This window comes from Vigna umbellata, chromosome 6, assembly GCF_029865625.1.
Source record: "Vigna umbellata cultivar VRB3 chromosome 6, Vumbellata_1.0, whole genome shotgun sequence".
In the NCBI taxonomy this organism is placed as follows: Eukaryota; Viridiplantae; Streptophyta; class Magnoliopsida; order Fabales; family Fabaceae; genus Vigna; species Vigna umbellata.
Window position 1 is genome coordinate 5551648 of NC_142170.1, and position 19446 is coordinate 5571093.

General features: G+C 30.3%; 1 protein-coding gene across 1 annotated transcript; it reads left to right on the plus strand.

Moving 5' to 3' along the window:
• The first annotated feature begins 2143 nt into the window (after window positions 1–2143).
• On the plus strand, window positions 2144–3902 carry LOC148196641 (uncharacterized). Its single transcript, XM_088092544.1, has 2 exons — window positions 2144–2884; window positions 3210–3902. The coding sequence occupies exons 1-2, from the start codon at window positions 2266–2268 to the stop codon at window positions 3575–3577; spliced, it is 987 nt and encodes a 328-aa protein (XP_087948670.1). The 5' UTR covers window positions 2144–2265; the 3' UTR covers window positions 3578–3902.
• The last annotated feature ends 15544 nt before the right edge of the window (window positions 3903–19446 follow it).

The window sequence follows — 19446 nt, forward strand, 5'->3', positions numbered from 1 at the left end:
AGTTAAATTTGAAAAAAAATGTCATTTTTTTATACGGGTCAATTTTTAATCTGGTCCACTTAGAACTCAGCTTGCTTGAGCTGAATCCATGGAAAGTTAACTTACTAATTCACCTAATTTAACTTAATTATTTATTACTTTGTGTTTCAATATTATTAGTTAAGAGTTTTTTATTATGTTATAGATGAGGATATAAAGAAAAAAATGTTTAAGGAGAGAAAAATAATATGAATTTATCCATTTAAGACTCTAATATTATAAATGGATAAGTGATAAAAACTGATCAAATTTAAAAAATTATTTGTTCGCTTTTTATGTTTACTTGTGGATTACATTTGGATTGTATGATATTTGTTTTTATTTTGAATTGTCTTTAGAGTTTAACATTATTTTAGAGTGAAATTTATTTAGATTTGAGTTACAAAAGAATAATAATTTTTTTAGATTTGAAAAAGAAATTATAATTGAGCCAATAAATCAATCCATTTAACCCATTAACTTGTGGTGAACCGGACCAAATCAAATTTTTTTAACTCACTAATAAGTGAGATGTGTTAGATTAATTTATTAAGTGACCAACCTATAAAGAATCAATTATGTTATTTGTTTTGATAATATATATATATATATATATATATATATATATATATATATATAGATATTTTGTCCAAATACATGCAAAGAAAAATGATTGATCATGAGATAATTCATAAAAACTTTACACTTTCCAGAAAACCAAATTATGAAAAACCATAACAAATCAATGTTAATATTATTTTATTGAATAGTCATAAATCATAATAACTTTAATACAAAATATTAATATTGAAGTCATTATGACTTAGAACTTCACTATTTCATAAAAAAATCACAATGTTAATATTTTGTATTAAAATCATTAGAAGTTATGAAATTTTAATAAAAAATATTAAAATTGAAGCTGACATAATTTTTGTCAACTTTAATTTTTTAAATATTTATGAATAAGTTGTGTGAAATTTTAAAGTAATCATAAATCCATATAACTTCCTCTATAACCAATAATTTTTCTTTAACTTATTTATTTTTGTAATATCTAAACAAACTTATCCGCTTAAACTTTTAGTTTGTCATTTTTTATATTAGAAGATTGAACAATGGGGCAACTATTTTTGCTACTTCCAATAACTATTTTAAAAAGTTATATTATTTATAATTTATTATTAGATAAGGATGCAAAGTTATTTGCTCCATATTTTATACAATGTTGCAGTTAAAGTTTATTTTGTAATTAATATTTAACAGCCAATAAAGATTTCAAAGATTTTAAGGAGTCAAAATGGATGATTTAGAGATTTTGATGATCTATATCCAACTTATTGCTATACATTTATCCACTCTCAATTATCTAAAGAAATTTATTATGTTTCAGAATACATGCAGTCGCATATATCATCAATATATATACACATCTTTTGAATTTCAAGTATGATGAGAGTAAAGGCTTATTAACACAGGATACCATAGTGGTCCACATCAAACCTACTTGTGGTGTATATAATCGAGTTGAAATAAAATTAAATGTACTATAAAATTTGTTTTTGTTGTCAAAGTTATCATAAAATTTTATACTACAAGAGTGTTAAGGAAGAATTGTGTTTATATTGTTTGATTTGATTTATTGAGAAAATGAAATAAGGCATGTCTGTTATAATAACGTTGTAAAAGCATCATTAATTTTGTTTCGTTATAAATTGCATGATGTGTTGTCAGTGGTGTGCATTGGTGGTCAAAATAGTTCCCATTAGTGGTTGGTATGGCGGTGGAGCTTTGCGCAGCGCATGTGGGAATGCTTCGCTTGCCATCTCCTACCGCTCCCTCTTCTGTAACGGTCATATTCTTTTAGCCGTTGGGTTCCTTTTTAAATTATTATATCTCAAATAATAAAACCCTTTTTTGTTACTTCTATTCATTGGTCACTTTTGAAACTACTTATTATACAAATTTTCTTTATCATCAAAATTAAACTACATTAATTAACTAAATCATAATGTAAATTATTAAAAATAGAGGATTAATAATAAAAAGAGACCTTTGTTCTGTATGGTCCAAAAGCAACACCAGCGTTTCCCCACAATTTCATCTGACGGTTCAAATCGCATCACAGAATTGCAATCAAACAGTCTTATAAATACCTTCCTTTCTCCCTTTTACCAAAGTTCCCAGCACTCACACACAGTAAGGTAGAGGCGAAGAAGGTAAGTTCAGAAAAAGAAAAAAAGAAGAATGGGTTATGTGTCTGTGAAAGCCGTTCTAGTCTCCACCGGGGTTTTATCAATGGCAATGGGTTTGAAACTCACACTCCCTTTGCTCTCGCATTTCTTCTTCACCCAAGCTCCACACGTGTGGACCTTCTTTCTCACATGCTTCACTCCTCCCTACCTCTACATCCTCCTCAACTTCATCATCCTCACCATCCTCGCCTCTTCTAAGCTCAACAACCACCTCCACCACCACTCCCCGCCGGAAACCGCCCTCCTCCTCCCCTCTGACCCGCCTATTTACGACCGTCCTCTCCTCGCTGTCCAGCTACCCGCTCCTGACGCCGTCCACCTATCCCCCGCCGCACAAACTGACTACACCGTATCTTCTGACGAATACCTTTACCAGATGAAACCGACACTGAATCACGATGCGGTCAGCGAAGGCAACGCTTCTGCCGGTTGTGTTCGCGACGAGAACACGCCGGCGAAAGCGACGGTTCATGACGACGATGCCGCTGCCGTTCTTTCCCCCAGCCTGCTGAGAAAAGATTCATCGGACTTTTCCTTCGCAGATGAGAATGAGAAACCGCCTGTTTCTTCCAGATTCAGCCACCGGAAAGCGGTTAGATCCAGTCCAGAAGGTATCGTAATCCTTACTGCAAAGTGTTACCGTTTATCTCTGTTTTATTTTTATTCAAATTGAAAAATAATGAGAAAAGGAAGAGTGAAATGAAGTGGTTTTGAAAGACTTTAAACAAAGCATGAAAGTTCGTTATATAGATTCTCTAATCGCATAATTAAGGTATATATTGGAGAACTATTACCTAAAGTGTGAGATGAAAATTCAATTCTAATTTGGAAATAGTTTGTATAGCTTGTTTGTTACAACAAGCTTATGATTAGAATTGAAATATTGTTGTATGATGACGTGTCTGAATTGGTTTTGGTTATGGTGTGGTGGTTCAGGGGGGAAGGTTGTGTCGTTGGGAGTAGCGAAGACGAAGAAGCAGGGGACGTTGGAGAGCACGTGGAGGACGATAACGGAGGGGCGAGCGATGCCGTTAACTAGGCATTTGAAGAAGGCGGAGACGTGGGAGACGCAGGGGACGCCGTTGAGGGATTTGAACGGTGGACCTGTGATGAAGAAATCAGAGACGTTTGCCGGGAGGGAGAAGAACGCGTCGACGAGGCTGCGGAAGGAGCCATCGTTGAGTCAGGACGAATTGAACCGGCGAGTGGAAGCGTTCATCAACAAGTTCAACGCGGAGATGAGGTTGCAGAGGCAGGAGTCGCTGAGGCAGTACAGGGAGATGATGAATCGAGAAGCTCACTGACACACAACACCGCATTTTGCTTTTCTTCACTCACTACTCCAATGATCCAATTTGGGGGAAAACGAAGAGAACATTACCTCAAAGAGCTTTTCAAACCAGAAACGATGATTGAGTTCGATGAATATAAAGCAGGGTGTGAATCATGGAAAATGTTTTGGGGATATTTTTCAATTTCCATGAATTGGATTTTTATTTTTTTGGTTCTTTATTAGGTTAATAGTAAGGTTTCATCTTCTGCTTTTACTTGTGAGGCGATAATATAACCCAAAGGTTTTTAATTATTTTTAGCAGAACTGAAAGGTTTAATGAATGTTTTGTTTAACTATTTTCGTGTTATTTTATTTTCTGTTTAGTGTTTTAAAACTCTATTATTATGCTTTAATGCTGTAAAAACATCTCATTCATTTTTAAGATTAAAATATTTTAAAAAAAACTACTAGTATAACAACTAAAAAATGTAGTATTTTTGGTATAAAAATTGAAACGAGGAAAGAACTATTGGAGGTATTAGCCATCCATTCTCAGAATTTGGTTGCTGAGGATAATTATTTGAATTGAAATGGATGGATAATTATTTGAATTGGAAATTATGCTAATTTTGGAATTTACAAATATAATCAAATATCTCTTAATGTAAAATTGGTTATATAAAAAAAAAACTGAAAATAGTTCTTACGTGAAATTTTGAATTATTTTAATATTCATTTTTTCAATGAATGGTTTTAAATATATGTTAAAATTTCATCAGCGTGGAAACTACGCTTCACTTAGAGTATGAAGTAGACACATGCATGCTGCCACGTATTTAATTTTATTTTTTTGAACTGAAATTAACTTATTTTTTTATAAAATCCAGCATTTTTTTTATAAATTCAACACTGCTTTTTAACACCATTACATTTGAAGGATTAAATTATTATTTTTGAAAAAAAATCAAAATACTTTAAGATTTCACATAACAGTTCAATAATAAAACCATATCTAGCCCAAAATATAATTAAATATTTGCTTTCAAACCATTGTTTGACGACTTTAAGCAATGAAACGCAGGTTTGGACAGTTGTGTTGATGAGTAAAGAACAAACACATATTTATTAGTTTTTATTAAACGTGAAAAACTAAGATTATATGGATCACAATACACTTTTATATATCACATTAATGAATACAATTAATTCTCATCATTAATTCCTTTCAAGATTTTCTTTTAATTAATAAGATAAGAAAAAATATATAATTATATAATATCTTACAAAAATAATCCTACAATTCTTTTTTAAATGTATCTTATACTTAAAAACCGAAGATAATGTCATGTATATAGACTACATATTATTGCATACATAAAATAAAACACATTGAAAACTAGTTTTATACGAATAGCATAATTTATAAAAGGAAAATATCAATTTTTCTCTTTAGAGACAATCTTTTAATTAAAAAACCACACGCCTATAATAAAACATACATAAATAAGGTGTAAACAGTTATAAGTCATAACAAAGCAACATAACCTTCCATCAACTTGTTATGACCTATGTTACCTTCAATTATATAATTTTTTATCCATTCACAGTAAAAACAACGTTTACGTTAATAAAAACAACGTTTATATTAAGAAAAACGAAAAAAAATAAAAAGAAATCAAATATTAGACTTCTCCTTAATAACTTAAATATTAGTTGTTAATTTATTATTGAGAAAGTCGAATCTACAATTTCCCACAATTAATCTCTTTTTCAAACATTTGAAACCAATCTCATATATTATAAAGGTTAGTGCAAAATTTGAATCTACGACATCTTTTATCCTCTTTGACTGTTTACCTATCAAACAAGAGAATGGTCAAAAAAAATATAAAATAAAAGCCTAAATCATTGAAAAAAACTTAATCAAATTACTTTACAAATAAATGAAGAATTATATAAAAGGTAAATAACTAAACCATATTGATATATATAATTATTATGATAAAAGGAAAAAAAGATTTTTATAATGTAAGTTTCCATGGGTAAGAGTAAGGAAGCGTGTCAGAAATATGCAATGAATGTTGATGAGACAAGCTCTGTTTTTCAAAAGGCATGTCGCCATAACAGGAAGATCTAACAATGAGGTGTTGGCATATTGGATAAAGCATGGTTTTTGAAGAATGTTGAGATAAACTTGTAAATATTATTTTACCTTTCTCATTCCCTAATTTCTTCAATATGACATAGAAAAGAAAAAAAGAAAAAATGAAAGCACAAGCACAAAAAAACAAGGTTTGCCTCTTGGGTAGATGATAAAGCAGTAGCACACAAACACAAGCAGCCACATTATTGCTTACTTCCACATTGTTCTACTATGATGAAACTAGTTCTCATATTCAAAATTCACATCACATTATGGATTTACCCAATAAAACAAAGAAGAAAGAAAAGTTATGTCATGACATTGGTGTATGCAATTTGAACCATGTTATTGTATGGTTCTACATTGCAACATTCTAAGATGAGACACACTTAGAAATTCTTGCATTTATTTCACAACAATTTACTTGTAAATGGATTTGAAAACCCTTTTATGATTAAGAAAAAACAATTAATTAAGTTTCTACTTGAACTTTGAATCTTTATTAAATTTCATTGTATATTAAATATTTATAATTTTTATTTTTTTTAATTGAGTTCTTATAATTTAACTCATCTGTTAATTAAGTGGTGTGACTACTGTCTTGTGTTATTTTGTTTATATAAATACGAGATTTTGTGATTAATATAATGTTTTAAAATAATAAGTAATTTTAATAATTTTAATTGAAAATATATTGAAAACGAGAGTTTTATGTTCTCCATGTTAGCATAAACTATTAAGGAAATTTCTTCATTATCATTTTAATAATATTGAATTTGTTGTTTAATATGTTTTTTTAATAAAAATAATAAAACTTATTCGTTTTATATTAACAACATAACTTCATATTTTTCATCACATTAGTAAGTATATAAGATAATTGGGACAAAACAAATAGCCATATGTAATTAGTGAAAAAAATTAAATCTCAAAATATAAATTTTTTAAATAATTTAACATATCAAATAAATTTAATATGATTTGAGTTAAAAATGTTTAAATTATAAAAAACTTGAAACTTAATTATTTTATTTTTGTTTTTTATATTTTCTGTTTTTACAAGAACGAAAACATATAATAAAAACTTTACAATAAGTTTTTTCCCTCATTTTTTAGTGTTCTAATATGAAATATTTCCAAGCTTATGTATAATCTCAATTAGAGAGAAGATGTGTTCGTAAAAGACACTCTGATACTCAAATGAAAAGTGTGGGTCAAATAACAATAAATGCTATAATAATGAATATGTTATTAATTACCTTGTGAATAATGTCATTTATATTAGAGTTTATGTGTTATTACATAGTTGAGCCTTGACCACATAGATGATTATCTTAATTAACTTGTTTAATGTTGCTAATACGTTTTAACTCTTAACCTCTTCTGATTACAATTTATTCTTGCTAAACTTAAGTGTCATATCCATGTTGACATGATGTGGTGTTGTCGAGGAGATGTTGGTCATCCGCAATACAATCCGGGATAATATCATATGGTGGTAAGAAAGAAAGGAAAATAATTTTGTATTAAGTTGTAAAATGATTTTATTACAAAGATAAGAAAAAAAAAGGTTAAATTTATACACATGAAGAAAATGCAAAAAAGAAAAGAAAAACTAAAATAACATAATGTGAATTGTAGAATCTAGGAAGCCAATACATGACATATGCATGAGTGCATCCACGTAATATCGTTCCTTAAACTAATGGTAGTTGAAGGAGTGACCATTAGTTAATCATGTAAAGGAGCAAAGGAGGAGTCAGATATAGATTTTTTCAAGATATCAACGACTTGTGAAGTAAGTAAGACCCAAGAAAATTTAATGTTTGAAAGTAATGTTGTAACATGACTTATGTTTTTTTAATAAAAAAAGCACATGTTGTTCACAAGTGTGATGATTGGTGAGAGCTCTTTCTTGGCTAGAAGGAAAGGGGTTTGAACCTATACTATGGTGGACCTAGGAGGGTTTTAATGAAGTTTCGTTTCGTCGATTTTTTTTATGCACAAGATAATTTAGATAGGAATAAGGGTCATAGTCTGTTTTTTTTTTACATATCTCAGTAGGATGGGAGAGAGGGTCCAAATCAATAGGATTATAAGGAGATTTTATAGGGATCTTTTAGGAGGAGTGAACGGACGAGAAAATGGAGGTTACATGTAGCTATATATGGATATGTGAGGAAAACCTAGGAGGAAAAAAGGAAAAGAGAAAAAAGTTTCGTGAGAGAGAGTTGTGGTGAAAAGAAAGGGTTGGTGTGTGAGCTATTCTGTGCAAGGAAAAAAGGGTTAGGAGAAATCATCTAGTGCTTTGGATTGTCCGTGAACGGAGCTAGGATAAACCAAGGTAAAGGGGAGGCTAGACTAGTTTAATTATGGAAATTTGAGAATGCTTGTTCTATACTTACTTTGCTAATTTATTTTACTGCACAATTATGTAATTATTCACATTTAGTAGTGATTTGGATGGACACCTAATTCTTCTATTGTTGGTGTGAAATTGGTGGTCATATGTTGGTTTGGTCGAATGTAAATGTTTTCTTGTGTATGTGAATTTTCCTTGTGCATGTATTACTTGATGTTGCATGAAGCATAACATATAATTCTGTTGGAATGTACACTGTGAGTGTAGGGGAAATAGCCAGGTCTTGTTTTCTTTTTCTTAGTTTAACACGATCTGGGTTCCTATATGCAGGAGGTTTGTTTGTAATTTAGGTATATGATGATTGAGTATATTGTGATTGTTGTTTTTTATGCTGGAAATTGGGTGATTGACTACCTTAGTGCAGAATTAAGTGTGTCTTGGTGAAGTATGCGTCAGTTTTATGTGTACAAAGGTAAGATGTCTAGCCTACTCAATTTCAATGTTGTAGGCTTACCATTGCATGAGCAAGTCACTATTTTATTGAAATACAATTTGATTTGATGGGTATAGATCCCAAACTGGTTGAAGTGTTATTATCTTTGAAAATAAATATTTTCAAATAGGCCTAAATAATACATTTTTACTGGTTTTTGTCCACGAATCTATGTAACTTGAAATAAGCTTAAGAGAAAAGAGATAAGACAAGATAAATAACTCATATATAATATTTTTAATGTGGAAAGCCTACTCAAATATGAGAAGGAAAACCCATGAGACCAAGCTAGTATAAGAACTATACTATAAAAGTAGGATTACAAAAAAAGATATTTCTTATCAAAAAGATAACACACAAACTCACCATTTGGATCACTTATAAGTATCTCACCAAGAAATGGTAAAAACTCACTTATAAGTATCTCACCAAGAAATGGTAAAAACTTTATTTTCTCTCTCAAATCATACTCAACTCACTACTACTATTTAACTTACTAGTTGGATCACTCAACTATTCTTGTGCATTTCCAATTATCTCAAGACCATATTTGTAGTGAAGATTTGAGATTTATAGATCAAAAGGAATATTGAATATTAAATATTAGATGTCTTCAAAAGTCAAGTAAATCATTCCAAGACATTGGAATAAACCATATATTAGTTTCAATGCATGGGAATTGCATCACTTAATTAAGTAGGGATGTATTTCCAATATTTACTACCAATATTTTTAGCTTTTAAACGAGAAAACAATAAAAAAAATTCTTATTAGTATTTCTTTTAATAAACGCACAAATTTTAAAATAATTTCTCACATTAAATTTGAGAATATCTTGCCATCCAAACTACAAAATTTATAAAAGGCAAAGATATAATTGCATTTACTGTTTTTTATAACTCCACTTACTCGCATAACATTATGACTTGTGTGGCAATTCACTTGACATAGAAGATATATTCAGTTGACATGGAAGATATAATAAGGGTCCAAAATATTCTTTACATATTAATTTCTCATTGCAGTCATGTAATAGCATCGAATATGCTTTCATTAATAAGATATCTTCCAACAATGATATAAATTACTAAAAGTATACATTTTACATCGATTTTTTTTTAGTATTTACAACGGTTTAAGAATTGATATTGATGTTAACGATGCAATAGGTTTAATATTATTTATATTGGTTATTAAAATGATATAAAATAGAAAAATATTATATTGCTTTTAACAAAAATCCGATATTTGTTACAAAACATATTACTTCAGTTCTTTATAAAAATTATATCACTTACTCTAACGAAAAGATACAATATGTTGTTTTTCTTTCAAATAACAACAATTGTATTACTATAATGAGAATAAAAACAATTTACAACAAAGTGTTACAACAAACACTACATTAAAATCTTTAAATAATAACCAATTTTACTAATAAAAGATATATTTAAAAACTAATTTAAAGATTAATTTCTTAATTAGAAAATTTAGAGACTAGTTCATTTCGTAGTTAAAACTTTAATAGTTAATAGTGATCAATTTAAAAACCAACTCATAATAGAATCTATTTTAATTACTAATTTAGAGGTTAATTATAATTTTTTTATTCATAACAAAAACTATTTTAGTTTCTAATAATTTTTAGTTTAAAAATTGATGTATAAATTGGTCAACGAAAATTCAATATTCAATAACAAAACATTCCCAAATTTATAAGAAATTTATTTATCTATGTATTATTACATTCGATTTTTTAGGTTTAAACAGTGTCTCAATAGTTATGTCAAACTATCTTTAAACTTATAAGTGATATATAGACTTTAACAACCACGGTATATTTCTTTATTTGAAACATAATTTTAGTTCTTTCTAAAAAAATATATAAAATAGTTAATTTTACAAGAAAAAATATTTACTTCTTTTCATGACAGAGTTATAAATTTATATTTAGATTTCATTTTTTTTTTACTGAATTGACTCTAGACCAATTCTTTTTTATTAGGAAATTTTTAATACATCTAGCTCAAGTATTTATATATAAAAATAAAGATTAATTAGTTTTTATTATTAAAATTAATCATTATTTGTAAATTTTATTGTATGAAAGTGATGAAAAGTTTCAAAAAGATTTGGAGGAAAGAGACGCACACACGGAAAGTTAAACAAATACAAACACTGTACAAGTACAAAATAAAGTGAAGCACGAAAATGTGAATTAAGGTTTTAATTGGATTTACATTAATTGTTTATAACAACCAATGTAAAATGTCAATGAAAATAAAATCACATCAATTGAAAGAAAAAGTCAATATAATATCTCAAACTTTACATAAATTATATCGATTACTTATTAACCGATGTTATGTCCACTTCACTAATTACTAAATATTATAATAAATTGGTTTATAATAGTTTGCTTAAATTAATTTTATTTGCAATAGTCATTTTGCACCTGTAAGAATCATATTATTTTATGATTTTTGGACCCATAAAAGATTGTCAACTTTTGAGATTTATTTCTATCAAATAAAATAATAGAATAGATAAACATTACAATTTTAAGCATTAATTTGGCAAAAATAAACTTAAAAAACACTATATCAGAAAAAATAAACTTACATACTTATTGTCTTAAAATTTTATATCTCTAGAAATTTTGGATTCTTTATTTATATATATATATATATATATATATATATATATATATATATATATTCTATAAGTTATTTAAATATACTTTCTAGGACTTTCATATACTAAATTAGTTTATGCATCAACACCAAAAACTCAATTGATGTACATTTAATGCAAGCTAGTATGAAATCATATTTTATTCTTAATACACTACTTGATCAAAATTATGAGGCAAGGTAGATACTTTGTCTAATGGGTACGAGGATTTGAGGTTACTTTAGAGCCTCATCACAACGTCAATCTCATTCATCCTTTAATGCACCTATGAAAAAGTGTTTACAAAAAAAGAAAACTAACTTGGCACAACAGTTATAGGAAGATATAAAAGAAGAATGAGTGCAGATAAGACAAGAGCGGCAAGAGATGAGACAAGTGGCAAACGATGATGGAAGCATTTGACAAGAAGCTAGAGTACTTACTAGTCTTCAAAATCTCCTCACTATAGTACAGTTTGACCTTTCTCTTAGTGTCAAAGTCAGCACTAAGTGAAGTTATTCAATTATAGGTGAAATAGGGGTGACATTGGCTTCGGTTGCCGATATGAGTTGATTATGTATCCCTCCCCCAATTGATGACCCATGGGAAGTGCTTTTAAGGTTCCACCATATTACGTGGCCAATGTTTCTCGTCTCATTTGGTAAAGGTTATGATGGACATTATATGTTATGGTGATGTTATAATTCCTATATCGACATTAAAGGCTGGTATTGTATCGCAAGCATTGCAAACCTTCATTGCCTAGCCGAAACATCTCATGAGAATGACACCACAATCAATTGGCTTGTATCTCCACTAATATTGTTACATATGTAGCATATAGTATCCTAACTAATATTATGTTTGTTTTGTGTGAAACAACATGAAACAGAGTTGCATGTGGCTAAAGATCTCAAGGATCTACTAGCCACCTTGATGGATGTTGTTGCAAGTAGAGCTGTCAAAACGGGTAACTCGGCTCAATCTGGCTCAGCTCATCACGGGTTGGTCACTGAGTGAGCCAACCCAACCCGATTCACTTATTAGCGAGCTGAAAAAATTCAAACTTGGTTCGACCCATCACAGGTTGGTGGGTTAAACGGGTTGGCTCACTGACTCACTTAATTATAAGCTTTTTTTAAATAAAAAAATTATAATTTTTTTAATTCAAATCTAAATAAATTTCACTCTAAAATGATGTTAAACTCCAAAAACAATTAAAAAAAATCATACAATCCAAGTGTAATCCAAAAACAAGCAAGGCAAACAAATAAGTTTTTAATATTGATAATTTTTGTATCACTTGTCCATTTATAATATTAGAGTCTGGAATAGATAAATCTATAATATTTTTCTCTCTTAAAACATCTTTTTTTATCTCCATCTACAATATAATAAAAAAAAGATAAATAATAATATTCAAACACAAAATAATAAATAATTAAATTAGGTGGGTTGGTGAGCCAACCTGGCTCACCATGGGTTTAACCCGGATGAGTCGTGTTCTAAGTGAGCTGGGTTGAAAACTAACTCGCATAAAAAAATTCAATTTTTTTTCAAACCCAACCCGACTCAAACCCGTGGTGGACCGAGTTGACTCACAGGTTACAACCTATTTTGACAGCACTAGTTGCAAGTATAGGGACATAACCATCAAAGATTCCTTAGGATGCCACTACTTTTGGCAAGGATAATGAGCTTCCACTATACATATAATAAATATGATTTGATGGAGATCTTAATAGGCAATGAGTGTTGTAGAAAAACTGACAAAACAATATTTCCTGATACGTGTAGTTTCATTGTCCTTAAAGACTTATCCGCGGTGTATTACGCAAGTTCCCCAATATACAACGTGAACTTCTCAGAATTTCTGAAAATCTCAGAACTAGCAAGAATCTCTAAAAAGAGTATAAAATAAGCCAGAATATTTTTAGAGGAGGTAAAAATGATAAAACTAAGAAGAAAGGAGAATAAGAGAATATTGATTTTGGTGTGTTTTAGAATGGAAGAAGAACTCTCTATTTATAGAACTAGAGAAGAATAAAATCAATAAAAGAAAATAAAAAACATTAAATTTTTTAAGGTTGGAACACTTAAAGAAAAAGGAATTGAACGTTGCTCAATAAATTATTTTTTTACCGTTGCCAATATCAACGTTCTAAACGTTCCAAATCAAGGTTTTAACTTTTGTAATATTAATATATTATAACGAGGAGTTAAACATATATGTTGTATAGTTATGGATCCCGTAAGTTAACTTTTAAAATCTTTTTTATTTGTTACCTTATTACATGTGTTATTAATGTATCAAATTTAGATATTTGCATGGTTTATGTTTGGAAGAGGGAAAATATCACGCATATGGGTAACATGAATAAAAAAAACTATAGATACGTTTATCCTTATTTTTTATTTCATCACATATACTTGTATGGTTTTGCTCTTTGCATAGAAAGTCTTCTCCTTATTTTAAAAATATAGTAGACACGTAAGTTTATGTTAAGAAATGCTTATTGTAACATTCCATAATCTCACACTTGATAATTCATAGTTGATAAATAAGTATGTCATCTATAAAGACTACGAAAAACTTATCTAAGAAAGGTCGAAAGATTATGTTCATGTAATCCATGAACAAAGCTGGAGCATTAGTTACCTCGAGCGGCATAACTACATACTTGTAATGCCCGTATCTCGATCTAAAAGTAGTCTTCTGTACATCTTCAGCTTTAACCAAAATTTGATAATATCCAGACCTTAGATCTATCTTTGAAAATACTTGAGCTTCGTGCAATTGATCCATCAAATCGTCAATCCTAGGCAGAGGGTACTTGTTCTTGACGGTTAGCTTGTTCAACTGCCTATAGTCGACACACAATCTAGAGCTACCATCTTTCTTCTTCACCAGCAGTACCGGTGCCCCCCATGGTGATATGCTTGGTCGGATGAATTGTTTTTCTAACAGCTCTTCAATTTGCTTCTTTAGCTCTGCCAACTCTGTCGGGGTCATTCGATATGGAGCTATCGATACTGGTCCAGCTCCAGGTATTAAATCGATGGAGAATTCTACTTCTCGTTGAGGTGGCAATCCTGGTACTTCTTCTGGGAACACATAACTAAACTCATTAACTATGGGAATATCAATATTTTGTTCATTTTTCTCAACTTCCACATGAGTCAAGATAATGAAACATGGAGATCCTTCTTTTACTTCCTTTAACACTTGTTGTAATGACAACAACTCCGCTTCTTCAGGATCAGGGAAAATCAACTCCTTCTTGCTACATCTATAAGGATATGATTGGCAGATAACCAATCCATTCCTAAGATTACATCTAAACCTTGTAGAGGTAAAGATATAAGATGTACTTTGAACCTACGTCCTTCTACAACTATTGAACATTGAGGACACATCCTCGATGTTTTTATCAATTTAGAGGTCGGTGTAGATACCATAAGATCATACTACAACTCTTTCACGGGTAGGTTCAACTCTTGAATAAGAGTTTCAGACAAAAAGGAGTGTGTCGCTCCAGAATCAAACAGCACATTCAAGTCTCTACCAGCTATAATACAACATCCAATGATGAGATTACTTGATTTGGCAGCTTCTGCTCCCTTCAAAGCATATACTCTTCCAGTCGCTTGTGGCCTATTGTCAATCCTTCTCTATTAAGGCGGTTGTTGAGGTTGAGTTGTTTCTCTTCTGCTAGAGGGACAATCTCTAGCAAAATATCCTTCTGCTCCGCAAAGAAAACATTTGTTGTGCACAGTAACTTGTGGACAAATGCTCTTCAGATGAGGTCCTCTGCAGATGTAACATCGGATTATTTTCTGTTGGGGTTGTTTCTGGTGAGAATTCCTCTGAGGCTGCGGTCTTTCATAAGGTCGGATCCTTACATTTTGTCCAACTCGTGACCCAGATGGTCCTCCCACCCTTTGTGACTTCTGCTAAACTTCAATCTCACTTGTTAACCTTTCCACAACTTTGGCATGTTCCACTAAAGCAGAAAACTCCTTAATAGCTAAAGGGTTCACGGCTAATTGTATGTCTGCTCTCAATCCATTTTTAAATTTCCTACACCTCCATTCTTTATTTACTGGTTGGGTGTAGAAACGTCCCAAATGTTTAAACTTGTCTGCATACTCAGCTACCGACTTGTTACCTTGCACGAGCTGCAAGAACTCCACCTCTTTTGCATATCTTACAATGTTCGGAAAGTACTCAGCATTAAACTTATTCTTAAAATGTTCCCAGGTAATAATCTCACCACTTTCCTTTAATACTAGCTTCATGTTCTCCCACCAGTGTACTGCTTATCCAAACAGCTGATACTCGGAGTATGCCAACCTAGTTTCTGATGAACAATTTTTCGCATCAAAAATCTTTTCCATATTTCTTATCCATAGATCAGCCTCGTCCGGACTTGTCCTCTCATTAAAAGTAGCTGGACGATGTTGTAAAAAGTTTTCTAAGGTCCATTCCTGAACCCTATGAGGTTGAGCTTCCACAGACGTGTCATTCTCAGATAGTTGTCTTAAGGCTTCTACATGTTGCCTTTTGCTGGCTTCAGAATTCATCCTGACCGCTTCTAATTGTTGCATAGCCGTTTCGTGCTGTTGCACTAAAGCAACGTCCTGTTGTTGAAGAGCAGATGCGATAGCCTCCAAAGCCCTTACCAAGCTAGGCATATTAGAGGTTTCACATTTGGGTTGTGTGCATGTCATTTCTCTGTTCACACGGAGAATTATTGTCATTATAATTCATAATGAGTTCGTAGGATAAATCCACAACTCTTAGGCCGTCTTAAGGACGAACCGCTCTGATACCATTAATGTAACATCCCATAATCTCACACTTGATAATTCATAGTTGATAATAATCTCACACTTGATAATTCATAGTTGATATATTGTAGCATTACACCACCATTCACAATGAATATAAAAGATTTCATACATGATATATATATATATATATATATATATATATATATATATATATATATATATATATATACGTTTTAAACTCAGATTTCAACTACAAACTCATAAATATAACTCGAACTCTTCTAATTTATTCTTCTATCTCTTTCTTCATTGGCACTGAATCGGACGACATTCCTTCATCTGCTCCTATATAACGAATTATATGATCATCGCACAAACACAAACACAAACACAAACAAGTAGGGAAGCTAACATGCAGCAAATCATTTATAAAACATGCATAATTATTTTTATACACTCAACAAACATCATATAATAATTATACCAAACACCCTTATACCATCATACAACAATCGCACCATAGACACTCATCCCATCATATCACAATCCCTAATAGACACTCATTCCATCATACCACAATCCCTAATAGACACTCATCCCATCATACAACAATCGCACCATAGACACTCATCCCATCATACCACAATCCCTAATAGACACTCATCCCATCATACCGCAATCCCTAATAGACATTCATCTCATCATACCACAATCTCTAATAGACACTCATCCGGATGATACGTTGATGAGCGGTCACGGGAGGTTATGCACTTGTGATGACCTCTACTTCTCCTTACAAATACACTTCCAAAATACTTCATACCATCCACAAGGTTAGTCCTTAACACTATGTCCAAAAATCGGCACATAGACTAGGACCTCCTGCCTCTCTCACCACATAATTCATAATAAAATATCACTATAAATGTTTGACGAATCAAACTCACCATAAACGCTAGTGCATATGACTAGTATATATATATATATATATATATATATATATATATATATATATATATATATATATATATATATATATATATATATATTTTACTAGTTTTGAACCCATGTCCCTAATGTTAGGAGGTGTTTACCATTTGAATTGTGTAAATTTTTGTTTAATTTATCACATTTTATTTTGTATATAAGCTTATTAGTTATATTTTCCATTCATAAAGAAATTTATTACTACAAAAAAATACTACTATTTATTAAAATGGATAATTTTACACTTACTCACCTTGAATAAATGTCATATTTTTTAACATTGAATGTTTAATTGTAGTGCTTTTAATGAACATAATACATTGAGTAGTAAATCAAATGTCAACACAAAGAAGGTCACATGAATTTCCCTTTAAGGTATTTATATTGTATCATTTATTTACTTTTTATATTATAATTTAATGTATCTAAATAGTTTTACTATGTATAAACAAGGAGCTGAGTTTGGTTATTACATCAGTAATTAATTGTTTTGTACAAGCCGGTTATCAAAATGATAATAATAAGATTATATATATATATATATATATATATATATATATATATATATATATATATATATATATATATATATAACCCACTTTTAACTTTCATATATATTAATTTTCACTTCAATTCACTTTTAAAATTTTAAAAAGCAACAATCATTGTATCTAAAAGCATTAAGTTAGTTTTTATAATTTTGAAATATTTAAATATTTTGAATTGTCTCGAAATATTTTTGAACTGTCTAAATGTTTTTGTATAAAAATTTCTGACAAATTTGTGATAAAATAAAAATGCAAATATTACATTTAAAAAAAACTTTTTCTTAACGACGATTCGTGCTATAACTGTCGTTATATAATTTTTTTTTAATGATGATTATAGTCAAACTTATCGTGATTTGTTAAATCTATTTTTTTTTTTGTTATTTAAATCTTATATAGCTTATAAGAACAGTTAGAGCGATAATAGTCGTGGTTTTGTAATTTTAAATATTTTACTTTTAAGTTTCATATAGCTTATGACGAGAGATTTTAAAAACTGTCGTGATTTTAGAAAAGTTAAAGACAATTACATCAATCGTCGTTGTTTTTTCTATATTTTTAACGATGATCGTTTAAATAACAGATTAAAATCATGATAAAAAAAATCTGTTTTAATCGTTATCAAAACTCGTATATACATATATACTAATTTAGAATTAAACTAAAGCTAAAAAGAATTATATTCTTTTGTCGGGAAAACATATTAATTTATTTTTCTAACAATAAGTCGAAAACAGTTTTGGATTTTTTCTTATTTTTTACTTCACCAAATTTCAACTTTTACTATAACATTATTGTATGTTTATCTATATCTTTGACAGACACCGTTTAAAAAATCAGAATGATTGTTCATTGTGATTATTTATATTTGGTAAGTATAAATTATATTAGCATACGTGAATAAATCAATTTACTTATATAGAATATAAGTGAGGTGTATCATATCATATCATGAAAGAATATATGATATCATATCATGTCTGTTACTGAAGCAAGTACTGAGGAATGATAAGATTGACAACAACATTTGTATCATAGATTTGAGCTTATAGAAAGCATAGCAACAGAAAGCCAATATTCATCTTCGTATGAGTTTCTTTGCACAAACCTTGCAACAAAGTCTTCCAAACAACTTGAAGTGAACTTCTGACCTTGACACAATGCAATTAGTATGCAACTTCTGAAAAAACAACTCAACACTTCTTACTTCAACAATTAGTATACACTTTCAAAATAAAGACTTTCAAAATGGACCAACCTTACCTTCAGGCAAACTGCACACTCTAACCATCCCGTACAGTTCCTGTGAAATGTCTCACAAAAGGTTCCTTCTTGATAGAATATGCTACATTTTCAAGTTCAAACCACTTACGTAAACAAATTATTCAGATTAATCAAATCCTAGGCCATGATGGGAATGTGAAATACCCTTTTCACACTTATATCTGAAGTTTTTTTGTGATTGAATAACACCCAATAACAAAATGATCTCCAAGATTTATATGTAGAGTGGCTAGGTCTCATAAACCCATCAAGAACTCATAAAGATCAAACATAATCAATTAGAAAATGTACATGTATTGAAGAAACAAGTGAAAGAAAGAAAGAAGAAAAGATTATTTACTATAAGTAAAGAAAAAGAAGGTACCCGCATCGGTGGCAGAGTTGAGCTACAGTACCATCACCGAGAGGCCACCCGTTAACCAAGGTTGTAATGTAGGAGTTGCAGTGCATGCAGATGTTGGGGTTGTTCACTGTAGAAGAAGATGAGGAGGAGGACGACGACGAAGCAGAGGAAGAGAAGGAGGAAGAAGGGGATGAAGAACCCATTGAAGCTCTCAGCGAGAAACCCAAAGAGAATTGTGAGAAAAACAACAGGTATCAGAGTCTAACAAATGAA